The 18,242-nt window shown below is 36.7% G+C and overlaps 1 protein-coding gene across 18 annotated transcripts in view; it reads right to left on the reverse strand.

Moving 5' to 3' along the window:
• Positions 1–1,465: 1,465 nt before the first annotated feature.
• The window catches only part of MAPK10 (mitogen-activated protein kinase 10), a 719,417-nt gene continuing 702,640 nt past the window's right edge, over positions 1,466–18,242 (reverse strand). For 17 of the 18 annotated variants that reach the window (XM_037830188.1, XM_037830184.1, XM_037830182.1 and 14 more), the window contains one exon: positions 1,466–6,274. In XM_037830188.1, coding sequence (XP_037686116.1) covers positions 6,132–6,274 — 143 coding nt within the window. In that variant the 3' untranslated portion in view covers positions 1,466–6,131. Of the gene's footprint in view, positions 6,280–18,242 lie in introns of all 18 variants that reach the window. The other variant, XM_037830196.1, reaches the window with a different exon arrangement.

Genomic DNA, 18,242 nt, shown 5'->3' on the forward strand with positions numbered 1-18,242 from the left:
CTAGTATCTGTTGTGATGTCACTTGCTGATTTGTAGCTATGAGCCTCGACCCCATCATCCATGTCCAAGAGCTCTCGGGGGGAACAAGAGAGAGAGCAAGCTGCATATAGTGCAGAAAAGAAACATCCATATTGGTATTTTATAAACTGAAAAAATGATTTCATCTCCCAAAATGTAATGGAAAATATCCAAAAACCCGTTTTGCTTATTCATTAATTGTACCTACAATTATAAAAAATGAAAGCAAGACTTCTTGTTTCATTGTTTTAAAAGAATAAGAAAAATGGACTTATTCAAGTCATTCCACTAATTTAAACAAATTATGCTAAAGAAAGTAAATCAATGAGGTGAAGATATTTGCCTTTAGCCATTTATTGTTAAGTGTAAAATAAAGATTTATTTACTCTGAATTTTTTTAGGATAAGGACCATACTATATTTGGCTCCTACCCAGGACACAAAGGTGTTCGATAAATTTTTTGGAGTGAATGAATGAATTACTTGAGAATGTAGCTCAGAAATTCATCTAGAAATTCAGAGCAATCTTCTTAGAGTTTCATTTGTGCCAGATTCAAGTTTGCAAAGTATTAACATTTAAGAAAGAAGCAATTGCTTTTTAAAAGTCTTCCTTTTATAAAAGGAATACTCTAATATTACTAGTTTCTTTAGTCTATGTAAAATATTGCTTAGCTTAGGTCATAAAATTGATTTTGCATATAATTATTTGTAGATAATAGTTTCACCAACATGAATTTTTTAAAATATTAATGAAAGAAAAATTATATGTGAGACACTAGTCTAGGCAGAGTGTGGAGGGGTTTTAAGGTGAATACCACTTTGCACCTGGACTGTTGGGTGAAACAACAGGGTTCCAGAAGAAATTAGGTGAAAAACAGTACCAGAAGTTCAGTGATGTGAAGTGGAACCATCAAGTCCATGGAATGAAAGTTCAATCTCCTAAACTGCATTTTAGGCTTTCTTAATGTTTGGATTTTATACCAGCATAAGCATGTCTTTAAATCAAGGACTATTTGATATAGAGAGGGTGGGAAATTTCAAAGGGGTGTTTGACTCTAGTTGTGTTTGTGTCACGACATTTCATATGCTTGAGAAATGTATATTTTTATGGCATATTTTCAGTGACTTGTAGAGAACATACTTATCTAAATGGTTGAGCAGGTGGAATTCAGTCTGGAGCTGAAAGAGATGACTTGCCACATACAGCGATCCCGGATATGACGTGATCAGAGATTTTGGGAATTTCAGTGTTTCACTACTCACATGTGTCTTCCAGGCATGCCTTTCAAAAACCTTATAGGAAAGGCACAGTCAGAGCACCCTTCAAGTTTCCTTCACCAGACGTCAAAATGAAATCATGTAAGATGCTTCAGAGCTACTGTCAGCATGTGAAACCCAAGACAATGAGCAGCACAATAACCACTGTCAACAGGCAAACTCCAACAGTCTGATTTGGATTTGATTTTATGTTAAGGGAAGCATAGTTCTTCTGGATTTTAATAATTCATAAGAAAGTGAAATCACAACGTATTGACTCAGTATTGACCTACACAGAGTCAAAAGAAGCCAGCGTTCTCCCCCCGTTTGCCCTCTGGTTCCACTGACAGAAAATAAAGGAAAAAAGTAAAAATGAAAAAGAGAGTGAGAAAGAACACAGAAATAATTTAAATGATTTCAGAGCCTTATTAAACATCACTGAGACTGTATTTTCTCCATCAGGCTGACTGACTTTAACTAGTTCTAACCTCTAAGAACCTTGCAAAGAAACATACACGGTTTTGCCTTCCAGGGTTGATCTAGAATTTTAAAGGTGAGGTACGTGTGAATGTGTGTGTGCTTTAAATCCATTTTATAAACACTGATACATGACAATTTTCATCATTGGTAATAGTCTCTGGAGTCCAATCATGCAGAATTACAGGCAAGTGCAAATTAGGTCTCATTCCAAGATGGACATGGCAAGGTGAACAGTTTACTGCTAGATGAGGGTTGGGAGATTTCATTATCATTAGAATATACTGGCCATTGGTCCCACATAATCAAAAGTTAGATACACAGGAGGTCATATATTAACAGAGGCCTTCCACTTCAGCTCTACCGACCAAGGAACTGGGTCAAAGTGAGTCATTTTCAGACAGCTAAAGCACTGCCTAAGCTCCAAAAGAAATAATAAAATCTCATAATTTCAATCACAAGGAAAATAACTAATATAACTATTTACATTTTCATTTTAGTGTTGTTTTTTACAGAAAAGAGTTTCCCTGCTTGGTTTAATGATATCCGTGGAAAATGTTGGACTCTCACAATTGAAATGCATGTGGGTATCATGAACTGCGAGGAGGTTTTCTTTTCAGACCCACTGTGTCTGGGATCAAAGATTCCTGGGGCAATTTTACTCCTCTCTCTGAGCTATAGAAAATATATTTCTGAGCTGACAGCATCTTCACAGAATTTCATGCATTTAAGATTTAAGTTGTATAGTAAGAGAACTAAAGAGACACATTTTGAATCATTTAGATTTTGCACTAAATATTTTAAAATTCAAATCAGTTTTGCTTATTGTTTTTTTCCGACAGCTCTTAAAAGGACTTATGTATTTCAGTCTATTCCACTTGTTCCATTTGCCATGGCTTATTTTTTAATTTATGAGACAGATGCTATCAGTATCCTTAGGTAACATCTTTCTGATAATGATAACAGATTTGGAAAAATCATTCTGCTCCTTGACCCTCAGTAAAATAGCGTACTCCAACCGGAGGGAGTTGCCAGGTACTGGTCCAACCGTGGGGTACATTTCTACAAAGCTCAGTCATCAGATTCTTGAAGATGCAAGTTTTTATCCCGCAAGAAGAGATTTTGTTGTAAGGCCAATGTATCACTTTTTAAAACTGGACACACTGCCCCCAAAAAACACACATATAAATAGCAAAGAGATTGCTAAAGTTGTGGTGGTTTCTCCAAACTCTCGTGACAATTTAATTCCTCCTGCACACAGGCATGTCATTGCCCCTCCTTCAAATCACAATCTTTTTTTTAAGGGTCACTGCTGAAACAATTGCCATAGGGGAACTGACAGAAGGTTAGGCTCTACAGAGCACCAGCTTCATGTTCTAAATGAACTCCAACCACAGGCAAGACCTTTCTATTCCAATTGAATATAATGCAATTGACTTGACATTTCCTGCCTGAAAGATCAGAGTCCTTTGGAAGTAACAGGTGACTACACAGGACATGTTAGTTTTCTTCAGAAAAGAAGATTCAATGCAGTACATAATATATTCTGTGAATTTGATGATAGCATTATCACCTCCTGAAAATACTATAATGAAGTAGACATAAAAGCATGAAGGATTTACAGACTTGAAGTGGAGATTCTTTGATTCACTTTGCCCATCCTGCTTTGGTAGCCAAGTAAATTTAAGCCTACAAGCAGTCAGGAGGCCAAGCCCTTAGCACTACTGTTAGATGATCCTTCAATCTAAGTGATTTGTTCCTCTTTTTTCCTGTCCATAAGGAGGCCCAGTGAAAGGTAACCACCTCCCAAGAGCCTTACAACAGGACAGATACTTAGGCAAGGGAGGGGCATTGTCTAGCTCTTGCCTGGCTTAATCTGAGTGAAGGAAAGTCACAACTTCTGCAGGCATGAAAAAGTCTAATTGTCAAGCACTTCTAAGATGCTTTCTAGAGCTTTGCTTCTGTGTTTCAATGGCATCTGGAGGCTGATGAAATTCCCTTGCAACTCCCTTTCTTTCTAATGGCTGCCTGCTCTCTGCACTTAACACCATGTGGTAGAAAGCAAGAGAAGAGAGTGGCCACAGATACATCAAGAAAAGAGTACAGAAAAAGGAGTTAAAGGAAAGAATAAGGGATACAGGGAAGTAGTTAAAAAAAGAAAAACAAAAAAAAAACAGGAGGTGTGACAAAAAGAAATGTGATAGAGTGTCTGTGAATCAGGAGGCATTTTAAAAATCATGTTTCTGGAGTAGTAACAAAAAAAGAATGGTAGCAAGTTAGAGAAAATGGGCCAGTTTTATTCCACGGGCCAAGATGCACAGTCAAGTGTTTTTCTCTCCATCTTAAACCAGTTACCCCTTAATAAATCCTACTGGGTGAAGCAATCCCATAAATGTAAAGCTCGCTCACATGGTGATAGTGAGGGTGGTTGCCATTCCCAGTTGACTCTATTGCTTGAAAAGAGCTTCCCTATTTTATTTAAGGCAGTTTTCAGAGCATTCTTGTTTGCTCTAGTCTTGAGGAGATTCCATTTGCCAGTCATATCACACTCAACAACCATCCACATCATGCGTATCGCTCCTTCTTCAGGTGAAATATCACCGCACTGGTGAGCACCAAATGGTTAGAGTGTAAATATCTGTGATGGCTACTTCACCAAAGTGAAAAAGAAGAGAAGCCTATAGCTGGTACCTATTATTGCTAAGAAGTCACCCTGATACTGCCTTTCATATAACTGAGATGTTTCGTAGTGCCTCCTAGGGAAAGCACTTTCATTTAATTTGAGTTAAATTCAGGTGATTTTGCTAAACATTAACATTAATGCTTCATGGATTTTAAGACCAAATATCTTGCTAAAGTTGGTTAACAGCAGTAAGTTATTGGCAGAATTATTGCTGTCACATTTACTGCTGTTACAAAACTCAGATTATCAGCCCTTCTTGAATTGATCAAATTTATGAAAATAAATAAATATGAAACATCAGCCATATTAAAGAGTCAGGAAAACCACTGAGGGACAATAATTCCTGTGGAGATATTTTCAAATGTTAACCTGAGGATCACCCTGTGCTTTGGAGCAGGAGAAGGGGAGATTTTAGTTTTTGTTTTTTTTTTTAATCCCAGGAGAGGAAAGTAATATTTCTTCTCAAAATAAAATTGTGGCAGGTTATGACCCTGAGAAACAACACACTTATGGAAAACACAACTCACAATCTGAAAGCAGTCTGGGTAGGCTTGTTTTCCATTAAGGAAATCATATGGAGACGAGTCCGCTTTGTTCCAGGGAGGGATCCTTACTATCAAATATGGACACAATAACCCTGCCTCACCATCTGCCACCCATTCCAGTAGCCTCCTGTTGTGACACATAATTTGGAAATGACAAACAATGTCGACTGTGTAAAATATGGATTCCAGTGTCTTCTAACATCTGGGAAATACTGTCTTTTAGGTCTTGGCCTGAACTGTAACACTATTTTCTAGTGTCTCCTACTTGTTCACTGTCAGAGTAAGAGAATCTCAGCTTTTATTCACAACCTCCTTCTAAAGGCCAAACAATTTTGTTACTGTTATCCCCTCCCCTCTCCCCTTACTATATATAAGCATCACATATATTCTTTCTACAAATTGGTATACAGGTGCCATTTAATCAGTTCAAATTTAGAAGCTACATCTTCAAGGGTCCGAGAGAGCTTGCTCCCCCCATGTTTTCTCCCTCTACATGTTTTCTTATAAGATATACAGCTTAATCAGTTAACAAACTAAACAGCTTATATACTGATAATATGTTACAGATAGAATTATGTCAGAGTAATAGATCACATGAAATGGACCATGTGGTACCCCAGTGCATGGTGTTTGGGTAGAGCCCTGAGGACACTGACAGTAGCATCTCTAAGTAAGTAGTGCTGTATGAATACAGACACATGCGGATCTGTATCTACATCCATCTGACTAGGCCAAAAGGAGCAGGTAGATGCAAGATAGAGACACACACATGCTGGATGGGGTCACTGCACACCTTGTCATGCCATTTGAGAGGGCAGTTACAGGTTGCTGGTTTGGCAGCCAATAAATTTACACTTCATGAAAAAGACTTCTCTAATTGGATTTGATTTCTCTCTGCAGTAAGCATCGTTGGAAGAAGACCAAAGCAAGAGCAACTAGAAGTTAAATACACATTGGAGCTTAGCTGCAATACAGAACTTTGGAGAAGAAGCAGGCTACAAGGTTTTGTTTCAATTTTAGGCTTTGATTCTCCCCCTTGCTGATTTCTTGTCATCGTGTGCCTGTGTTTGTGTGTGTGCGTGAGTGTCTGCGTGTGTGTGTTCCATCACATCATCTCCTGAAGAACGCTGGGTTTCGCAGGCAGGCGGCTAGTCACCTGCAACAACCCAGGGGTCCCGCTGAGGCTTCCAGGCTGCTGTCAGTGTCAGATGCCAAGGTCTGGTCAGTGGACATGGAGGAGATGTCGTTGACGGAGGAGGATGGGGGGAGACTCTCACTGCTGTTCACTGCTGCACCTGTGCTAAGAAAATGAAGACCAACATGACTAAATCTAGAACTAGATCAAACTTAAGGCCATTCAGGATGCCAGGACGGGCAAATACAATGGATGTCTAATCAGTCATTCATTTGCAAACTTCACAGAACAACTAACACGTATAGGGCACAATATCAGATGGTGGAAATAAAGACAGCAATGTAAAGTCCCTGGTCACAAGCTGTTCACAGCCCAGTGCAGTGGTGATCCAATCTCACTCTATGTTAGAAATTATCAGCAATGCTTCTTTAAAAAACTCTAATATCACTCCCACCCACCTACCTCTAATACTGTGTTGTAATTGTCCTTGGGTGGGGCCAAAGCATTAGCATTTTTTAAAAGTTCCCAGAGACTGTGTAGCCAGGGATTGAAAGCCACAATTATATGGAAAAGGCAGATGAGCAAAAGCCGTTAACGTAATGGTTTCTAAGCCTAGATGTTCTTAATACTGGGAACTTTCAAAACAAATACATGCAAGGGTCCTGTCACAGAAATATGGACTAAGGTCAAGCCCAGAAACATAAATTACTCAGAAACTATCACTCTAGAGAAAAAGAAGGTACACAAAGTAAATATTACGACATAGTCATTAGTATGACATCAAACTTAAAATCCACATAGAAAAAGCCAAGGACTTTTGATGAAAGATCAAAAAAAAGTAGAGAGGGAGGGAGGGAGGGAGGGAAGGAGGGGGAAGGGGGGAGAGAGAGAGAGAGAGAGAGAAGGAAAGAAGAGAAGCAAGAGCATACTTGTTGTGTGTTTACTTTCCAACTAGCTTGCTTACCTTGGAATCTACAACTGAGTACTCTGAATTACTAACTTCGATTAATTTGGCCAAAAAAATCATTTTATTTATCTGCTGCATGAGAATACAAAGATTTTGACAATCTGAGAAGAAATATGCTCATAGTAGTCACTTAGTAAATGCTTGCTGTGTTATGACAGCTTTGAGAACAGCAAAGGAAAGGTGAGCCAAAGGCATTGTAAAATATAATTAAACCATGGCACTGTGGAAACTGTCACCTCTCTTTTTCTCTTTATATATTTTTTTATACATGAACAATCTGAGTGGAAAAAATGCATGCTTTGTGAAATAGTTCACTAGGAAAAAAATATCCATAATATAATCACCTAATAAAATAAGAATTGAGGAATTCTCATCAAAATTGTTTTCTTATTTGAGCAAATATAGTGTACAAGGTATGTCTGGTGAAAAGTAATAAAGCCAAAGTAAGTTACAACAATGTCATCACATAGCCCTAATAAATCAGGAAGAACAAAAACAAAAGGTATTTGGGGGGTTAAAACAATATTTTAAGGTCCTGTGGCAGATATTTCTCACTTGAGGGAAAAATGAAATGAAAATGTGAAGTATCTGGAGGAGGACCCAGGTAAACTTAAAGTTTAAACTAAACAGATTATATGTATCCTATGTTTATTTTACATTTTTTGTTCATTACAAAAATATTTATGTAAATTATGTGAAAACATACAAAAACAAACAAAGCAATATGCACTGAACCTCAAATTAATAAGAACTGTTAAACTGTTGGTATATTTCTTTCCAGCCTTTTTGCCAGGAAGATTCTCAAGTAGTAATCATTTTATACGTATTCTTTTGTATCCTGATATTTTCCTTTACAGACAAGTGTAAGCATTTTCTTGTTCATTAAATACCTAAAAATATCAGTACCTCCTAATCTTAAATGTCCCTAGAAAAGATTTTTGAGGCCTTCTTGTTAACATCTTCCACAAAGAATTACTTTCATTATCAGAATAATGTCTAATGTAAAATTATCTGGCTTCAGTTAATTCCAGCTTTATTTAATTATATCCCTGATATATAGAGTGAAGAGCTAATTAATTTCTCTTGTGATAAGATTTCATATATTAGAGGAAAATCCTTCCTTTTTTTTCATAGCTCAAATGTCCAGTTCTCTGCCTCCCTGACCACCCCACACCCTGCCATTCTTGATTAAATTATAACAACATCCTTCATGCCTTTTCTTAAGTTCTGTACTCTGATAATTTTTCCTCACTATGGTATACTTCTCAGAACCCTCTTCAATTTTTCCACATCCTTATTAAACCATGGAGATTAAAACTGACACAGGACTCTAATAAAGCCCTGATCAATTTGAGTCCTACTGGGTGAGATGCTTTTCTCTTACTAGTCATTCATCTCCTGGATGGTATAACCCTATACTATGGATAGCTCTCAAATAATGGTACTACATTTTAGATACGGTTTTGACTTGAGATATGAAATGATGTCCGTCTATCTTTGTGTAACCAGTTTCTTGAAAATAACTTACATATCATGCAATGCACCAAATTGTGTAATTTAGTGGTTTTTTAGTGTACTCACAGAGTTGTATAACCATCACCACAATCACTTTACTATATTTTCATCACCCCCAAAAGAAACCTTCTATCCCATTTCTCCCAAATTCCCCAGCCCTAGGTAACCACTAATCTACTTTCTGTCTCTATAGATTTGACTATTCAGGACATTTTACATAAATGGAATCATACGATATCTGACCTTTTGTGACTGGCTTCTTTCATTTCTCATAATTTTTTCAAGGTTCAATCATGCTGTGGCATGTGTCAGTACTTCATTCTTTTTTATTGCCGAATAATATTCCATTGCATGGAATTTTATTTATTCATTGGTTGATGGACATTTTGGGTTGCTTTCGTTTTTTGGCTATTATGAATAATGTTGCTATGAACACTCATGTACAACTTTGGGTAGACCTATTTTTTTTATTTTTCTTGGATATACACCTAGGAGCAGAATTGCTGGGTCATACAGTAACTCCATATTTAACATTTTGAGGAATTGCCAAACTGTCTTCCAAAGTAAGTGCACCATTTTTTTATTCCATAATCAGTGTATGAATACTCCATTTTTTTCCAGATCCTAGCCAATATCTGTTATTGTCTGTCTTTTTTTATTATAACCATCCTAATGGATGTGAAATGGTATCTTATTGTACTACTGATTGATTTACATTTCCCTGATGAATAATGATATTTAGCATCTTTTCCTGTGCTTGCTTGCCATTTGTATATCTTCTGTGGAGAAATGTCTATTCAGATCCTTTGCCCATTTTTAATTGGATTATCTGTCTTTTTATTATTGAGTTGTAAGAGTTCTTTATACATTCTAGATGTAATGTAAGTCCCTTATCAGATATATTATTTGCAAATATTTTCTCTTGTTCTGTGCATTGTCTTTTCACTTTCTTGATGTGTACTTCAAAGCACAAATATTTTTATTGCTGATGGAAATCAGGACATAGATATTTTCTTTTCACTTATACCATTGGTGTCATATCTAAGAAACCATTTCTAAACCCAAGATCATGAAGATTTACTCTTATGTTTTCTTCTAAGAGTTTTATAGTTAAAGCTCTTATATTTAGGTCTATGATCCATTTATAAGGTACAGGTCTGTGCCAGTTTAAACGTATTATGGCCCCAAAACACCATTATCTTTGATGCAGTCTTGTGTGAGCAGATGTATTAGTGTTGATTAGATTGTAATTCTTTGATGGAGTGTTTCCATGGAGATGTGACCCACCCAACTGTAGGTGATAACTCTGATTATATCATTTCCATGGAGGTGTGGCCCCACCCATTCAGTGTGGGTGGGCCTTGATTAGTTTACTGGAGCACTATATAAGCTCAAACAGAAGGAGCAAGCTAGCTACAGCCAAGAGTGACACTTTGAAGAACACACAGGAGCTGAGAGAGGAGCTGAGGCTTACAGAGACATTTTGGAGATGGCCTTTGAAAAGCAGACTTTGAAAGCCGACTTTTGCTCCAGAGAAGCTAAAAAGAGGACAAAACACCCCCAAGAGCAACTGAGAGTGACACTTTGAAGAGCAGCTGCAGCTAAAAGAGGACAAAACACCCCATGAGCAACATTTTGGAGAACGCCATTTTGAAATACCACCTGGGAGAAAGCAGATGTCAGCCACGTGCCTTCCAAGTTAATAGAAGCTTTCCAGACACCAATGGCTATCCTTCAGTGAAGGTACCTGGTTGTTGATGCATTACCTTGGACACTTTATGGCCTTGAGACTGTAACTTTGTCACCAAATAAACCTTCTTTATAAAAGCCAATCCATTTCTGGTATTTTGCATTCCGGCAGCATTAGCAAGCTGGAACAGAGTCCAGCTTTATCCTTTTGTGTGAAAATATACAGTTGTGCCAGCACCATTCTTTCTTCATTCAATTGTCCTGACAGCCTCTTAATAATCAGTTCACTATGAACATTGAGGCTTTGTTTCTGGACTCTCGATTTTACTCCATTGATCTATATGTGTGCCATATGCAGGTAACACCTATTTGAATATTGTAGCTTTCAGTATGTTTTGAAATCAGGAAACTTGAGTTCTCCACCTTTGCTCTTTTCAAAATTATTTTGGCCCTTGCATTTCCACCTGAATTTTTAAGGTCAGTGTTCTAGTTTTGCTAATGCATGCCAGAATGCAAAACACCAGAAATGGATTGGCTTTATAAAGGGGGTTTATTTGGTACACAGTTACAGTCTTAAGGCCATAAAGTGTCCAAGGTAACACTCCGCAATCAGGTACCGTTCACTGGAGGATGGCCAATGGTGTCGGAAAACCTCTGTTAGTGGGAAGGCAAGTGGCTGGCCTCTGCTCCAAGTTCTGTTTCAAAATGGCTTTCTCCCAGGATGTTCCTCTCTAGGCTGCAGTTCCTCAAAAATGTCACTCTTAGTTGCTCTTGGAGTATTTGTCCTCTTTTAGCTTCTCCTGAGCAAGAATCCACTTCAACAGCCATCTTCAAACTGTCATCTGCAGCTACTCTCTCAGCTTCTGTGCATTCTTCAAAGTGTCCCTCTTGGCTGTAGCTCCTCTTCAAAATGTCACTCACAGCTGCACTGAGTTCCTTCTGTCTGTCAGCTCATTTATATGGCTCTAGTGACTCAACTTAGACCCACTCTGAATGGGTAACACAGCCATGGAAATTATCCTATCAGAGTCATCACCCACAGTTGGGTGAGGCACATCTCCACAGAAACACTCAAAGAATTACAATCTAATTAACACTGATAGGTCTGCCCACACAAGATTACATCAAAGATAATGGTGTTTGGGGGGACATAATACATTCAAACTGGCACAGTTGCCACTTCTGCAAAAAAGGCAGCTGAGATTTTATAGGGATTATATTTAATCTGTAAATCAATTTGGGGATACTGCCATTTTAGCACTATTAAGTTCTCCAATCTGTGAACAGTAGAATGTCTTTCCATTTATTTAGGTCTTCTTTAATTTCTTTAAACAATGTTTGTAGCTTTCAGAGAACATGGTTTTCATTTCTTGGGTTAAATTTATTCCTGAGTATTTTATTCTTCTTGATGCTATTGTAAACGGCACTAGATTCTTAATTTCATTTTTGGATTGTTCATTTTTAGTGAAACAAAGGAGTAAATCTTCATGATCTTGGGTTAGAAAATGGTTTCTTAGTATATTTTTAAGAAACTCTTTATAGTAACTTTGGTCTTCTGTTGATACAACTGGTTTTATTAAATAGGAAGTGTTTTGGTTTGGTAAAGCTGCCAGAATGCAATATACCAGAAATGGGTTGGCTTTTACAATGGGGATTTATTAACTTAAAATTTACAATTCTTAGGCCATGAAAATGTCCAACTCAAGGAATCAACAGGACAATACCCGGACTCTGAAGATAGGCTGCTGGCACCAGGACTCCTGTGTCACATGGGAAGGCACATGGCTGGCATCTGCTGGTCCTGATCTCCTGGATTTCTTTGCTTTCAGCTTCTGACTTCAGTGGCTTCCTCTCTGTTTTCTGTGGGTCCTCTCTTAGCTTCTCCAGAGCTTTTCTCTGTGAATTTCTCTTAATTTCATCTTTTAGTGTCTGTATACATTTTATCCTCTTATAAAGGGCTTCAGTAAAAGGATTAAGACTCACCTTGGATGAGCGTGGGTCACATCTCAACTGAAATAACCTAATCAGGTTATTCAATCAAAAGGTCTCACCTACAATAGATCTGCACCAACAGGAATGGATTTGAAAAAGCATGCCCTTTTCTGGGGTATATAACAGCTTCAAACTAACACAGGAAGTCTCAGGGTCAGTGGATTGAAAACTAAATAGATCAGATCCATCAAAATGCCACTGGACCCAGGAAGATTTCTGCTAGCATGTTTTATTAAATTATACCAATCTAACCAGTTTTAAACTGGTGTTATTTTTTTATGTTTTTAAATAAAACTTTGACATATTTATACCAAAAGAATATTTTAAAGTATCTCTTTATAGTAACACTGGTCTTCTATTGATAGGCTTGTTCTCCTGGCTGGGGATGATTATGGGGACACATTCTTACTGTCACAGTTGGAAGCTGAGTAATGATTCAAACAAGATTGTCCTTAGAGGAGATAAGGCTCCCTAATAGGAACACAAGTTGATGTCTACAAATAAACACAAACCCACATTAGTTGAAGAATTTGCAGGACACTGAGGAAACCTCCCCAGCAAAACACAAATTTACTTCTGTAAATAATACTGAATGAAGGCGGCAGCCAGAGTGGCTTTAATGAACTCTTCGCAAACAAAGGGATCCACACTGAAGGTTATGCTTGTGAAATACACAACACTCTTAACGTCTTTAATAATCAGAATATTTTCAGTACACTTTTTGAATTTTCTAAATGTTTTACCATACAAGTCAACCACTTATTGTATGTAATTTTGTTATCTGATGGCCTTTGGGTTGTTTGTTGCTGTTGTTTCCTTTTCTTTTTGCTCCTTTCATTATACATCTTTATTTCTCCTGTCTTCCATAACGTTTCCTGCTGAGCACAGAATAAGTACTCAATCTAACAAATATTTATCAAGTATCTTTTATGTGTACTTTTTGTTAGGTTCTGTGAGGAAAAGCAGATTTCTTCCTGCTATGAAACTGGTGAAGCTGCTAAATTATTTTTGGATAAAAGAAATTATTTTGTGGTAGTTGTCTTTTCCTTTCATTCATCAGCTGGCTCTCTGAGATCTCTGTCTTCTGTATTAGAATGGAATTGTCCTCTCATTTACTATTAATATTGTAAATTGTAATTACAATTAAATTGCAACTTAATTAATTATAAGTTAATTGTAGTGGTGTAACCAATTACAAATAGTATTCAACTACTCAAAGTTTAAAATCTGTACAAACTGTTTATTGACTGTATTTCTAGGTTTCCACAGGCTATTGTTCCTGACAGTCTACAACAAAAATTCACTTAATACTGGAATTTAAAAGGGGTTCTTTCCTCTGGGTCTTTTTCTGTAAAACTCCCATTACACCTGCTTGTTGTACAGGGAGGGTTTCTCTCTATTTAGTGTTATGTTGGGAGAATGATGTATGTTCTGTCTAGTGGTGTGCTGGGGGTGGCTTCTAGTGGCTTGTGAGACCGATTATTAGCATTTCTTTTCAATTCTGTGTTCAATGATGTCACATTGGTAGCTCAAAATTGGTTTAGTAAGAATATCTACACGATATAAACTAACAAATACAACCAATCATTTCTTTCTTTCTTTCTGAGACAGTGGTTTAAACATTTACCAGCCCCCCAATGACATGAAATCTTAGCTTCTGTATGGCTCCCTCTATTACCCTACATTAAATGCCTCCCAGACTGTAGCCACTTCTGGTTTTACTGGATGATCTTTTCAAGTCTATTTTCACGTGGACAATAAACAAGCTTCATAAACCATAAATATAAACACAAATAGAAGGGATAAGATATAGACCTTGGCTTCAAACTGTCAAGTTACTGCCAAGTAGTTTGTGAAAACCTATTAAACAGAACTGAACTGAAATGTATCTCCTTATAAAGTCCCCTTGCCCAGGATATCCTAGCAATATAATAAATATCCTTTCCTTCTATGTTGCTCAGGAGAAATCATCGGAGGTATACATTTCTTTAAAAACAAATGCCTTGTCATCAATAAAGCATTACAATATTTTGTCAGCAAAAATGGCATTAAAAGTAATCAAAAATGCTAATAGGGTTGGAAGTGATGAATACTAACTACTTTTAACTTTACCTGAAAAGAAATTGGGTTCATGGAAAAAAGTTAAATACTAATGAAAATTTCTCAGATGGAAGTTATCTAACCAAAAGATGCTCACTGTTTCAAGGGGAAAATGGTTTGGTTTTTAAAGGAAATTATTTGCCAGACCAAAAATAAATGATAATAATACAAAGTATTGGAAGAAACAGTAGAATGAGAAAAATGACTTGAGATATACTCCCTTCTCTATCTGTATCATCTTAAGCCTTGACTTGCTTGGGCCTCAGTTTTTCTTTTTTAAACAAAAATGAAATTATTGAACTAAATCCAGTGATTCTAACTGGAAGAGCGCACTCCCATGTCAGGGACTGAGGAAGTAGATGAATATTAAAATCACCAGGGGAGCTTTATTTTGATTTAGAGATAATGAAAAACCTGTGTCCATCCTGATGCTTAGCATCCTTATCTTAGTGATTCATTGTTACTTAAGGGAGCTTTATTTTTCAGGTGGAATGGAGAAAGGGGACAGACTAAGAATTTTTTGATTAGATGACCTCCTATATTTGTTCTAGCCCTAACATTCCATAATAAATCTTTTCAGAAGAAAATCAATTTTTATTTATGGACTGCTATTCCCTTAGCAGTCTTTACAAATCAATTCAGTAAGCAAGCAGCAATGCTATCCTTGAAAATAAATCTCTATGCAAGTGAAATCAGATAGCAGGGGGGAGTACAATAATTTATTTAGAAATATATCTGAAGTTTAGGCATTTCTTTTTGATATACAACAATTCCATCAATAAATTTCAAACCTATATATTATTCTGCAAATGCATATTTAGCTTCCTATTTACATTTTAAAAGCACACCAAAATATGGGTTTGGTTATGAGACCATTTTGTCACTGAGAAACTGCATTAACTTATCCTCTTGCTCCTGGGTTCCTAGTGTTGCCATAACTGAATATTAAGAGAGTCTATGTTGTAAAATTAATTTTTTTCACTTCTGCTGTTTACAAAATAAAATATGATATGCAAGCATTAATGAAAATTGTGGATATAATGAAAAATGAAAAAGAATTGACTTTCCAAAGTTTTCTTTGTAATTACTTTTTCTTTCCAGTATAGTGTACTGCAGAAACATATATATTCAGATATACATGTATATGCATACACTATACATGTATACACATTGTGGTGGCCCAGGGCCCAAGCCCCCTCCTAAGAAGCCCACAAGAAACCTGCTAAGGACAAATGTCAAGAAAGTAAACAATCTCCCTGGAGAAGGAAGAAAACAGCATGATTGTATCTTAGTCTTAAACACTAATCTTAGTAAAACCTCAGATGTTAGGCCTCTTTAATGATTATAATAGAGACCCAATGTCCTCATACTATATGGAATGTCTTTGTTCTAAAATCATATATTACCCCTTGTGTACTCCCCCCACTCCACGCAGCTCACTAAACATACAGAACGGCTGCCACTGGAGAACTTCTCCTGTTTGTAAGTCCCAATAAATCTATGTTGGCTTCTGTGCCTGGCATGTTTTTTGGTTTCACAGTCGCACCAGCTCATGTGCTGCATGAACCTGGTCTGGGCTGGAACACACACACAAACACACACACAGGTGGACCAATAATAATTTAATTAGCATTTTTTAAAAAGCCCAGATTTGTAGGGTCTACCAATTTCCATGTTGTAAGTACTCTCTCCATGGCTAATTTCAAGCTACCAACATGAAGTCTGTGAACTCATAGTCAGGAATACGTGCACAGTTGGCTCTTGTAAGCTGGTAGAGTCAGCTCCAGCAAATAGCTGTCTTATAACCTCTACTCTTTGGTCCTACTACTTATACACATGATGGAACAAATATATTGTGTATAAATATGTCATATAAAAAGAGTATAGATGTGATTTCTTAAAATTAAGTCATAAATTTTTTATTTTAAAATCATGTAGTGAAATATTGAGTCCACAATCATTTTAACTATAATTTTGGCTGATAATAACAGTAGTTTAGGGTGAGTGTGCAAGGTAGATGATTTCTGATTGTTATTGGTGGTTGGAATGGTTAAAAAAATGGCTTAGGCCAAGTCTAGGTGGCATATTTAAGAATTAACACACTAAACAGGACAGCAAAAAACAAACAAGCAAAAAAAAAATAAATATGCCTTTTCCCAATTAAATGAATCAAATGACTTTCTGAAGGCAACAAACCTTTATCTGAAACATGAGCAAATGCTAATAACAATTCATGTACTTGATACTTGGTCCATTTACCTTCATGGAGATAAATAGGGTACATAAGGGCATAAGAACATACTCAATGGCATACTGTATTATAGATATGACCCTGTCTTGAATTCTTGTCTTTGGTAGTGGCACCGAGAAATATGCTGAGAAGAGCCCGATTGGCAATTTTCAAATTAATAAATATTTATCATTCTCCTGTTATGGCCAAGGCACAGCAACCTAGGCACTGCAAGGTATCCAAAATCAAACACATACAGTCCCTCCTCTTAATGAACTTAGAATCAATAAGGAGTAATAAGACAAAAGGTCCAAAATGCAGGAACAAATTGGACCCAAAGGAAGGAGAGATCCTATTCCACTGGGCAGGTATGAAAAGACTTTTGTGATCAGGTGGTATTTGATTAGAGAACACTTTAGAATGGGCACTTGACTGGATAGACAAGAAAGTGGTAAAGCAGGACCCTAGAAAGAGTGTGATGTGAAAGGAGATGAAGAGGAAAAACCTGAGGCATATTATTGAGCGTTACCAATGTCAGGAAGAGGTTATTAGGCTTTATGGTTACTAGGCTTAAACTGATATGCAATGCAAAGCTATTGGGGAGCTCTGAGTATTAGAATTCTTGATTAAACCTATGTTTATGAAAGATGAATTTAAGTAGAGTGGAAGTTGTGGAGATGACTTCAGAAAAACCCCAATCACAGTTGTGGTAATGAAAATGGAGGGGGTGAACTGAATGTAAGGTATCAAACAAAATTTTTAGAATGTAGAAAGTAACCGTCACTGATAAGCAACCTAGAGTTGAACTTCCAACTTTAGATAATCAATCTAAAGTTTCAAGCAGGGGAGCTGAGAAAAGAAAGCTGCCATCAGCAGAAATGGGAAAATTGAGAGAAAAATTTACTGTTGGGGTGGGTGACTCTAAACAGAGCTGATGTGCTTGATTTTAAACAAATTGAATTTAAATTGGTAGCAATCTGATACATCCTGGCCCAATATCCTAGTTTTTGTAAAACTAGCTTATATTCATTATTAAATAACTTAGTGGAATGCATTTCTTTTTCAGGCCACCCCAGAAATAACTGACTGCTGTTTATCCTACTTTTTGACTTTATTCACCCTACATTTATGTTTTGTAAACTCAAAAAGATTTTCTTGATCAAGATTTGGTCAATCTTGACATAGCAGGCATGAATTGTACATTTCAATAACCATACACACTATTTAGGAAAGCTATTCAAAACTTGTAATTAGGGTTGAGGAAAAAAATGACAATGGGACATTTTAATGTCATTCTTGAGCATTAAAACAAGCCCAGACAAGGAACATCTAACATTTTTGTGAACTACACCTTTGTTTGACTTAACATTCTCAATTGATCAAGACTCATATGTTTTACAACTCTGTAATGTTGTAGAAAACTGACAAAGTAAATTTTTTTTCTTCAGCCAGGAAGAAAGGATAACCACAAAGATAGGTGTGGTTACCTGGAGGACATTTACAAGCTTTGTATCTAATTTAGTGATCTCATTTCAGTATTTCTTTTTCCAAAGACTATATAAAATCCTAATCACTGATATGTTCATTGAAACACCTTTGTCATTCTGCTGTTTCCCTCATTAAGTTAAGAGAAAC

The sequence above is a fragment of the Choloepus didactylus genome, chromosome 3 (assembly GCF_015220235.1).
Source record: "Choloepus didactylus isolate mChoDid1 chromosome 3, mChoDid1.pri, whole genome shotgun sequence".
Classification (NCBI taxonomy): Eukaryota; Metazoa; Chordata; class Mammalia; order Pilosa; family Megalonychidae; genus Choloepus; species Choloepus didactylus.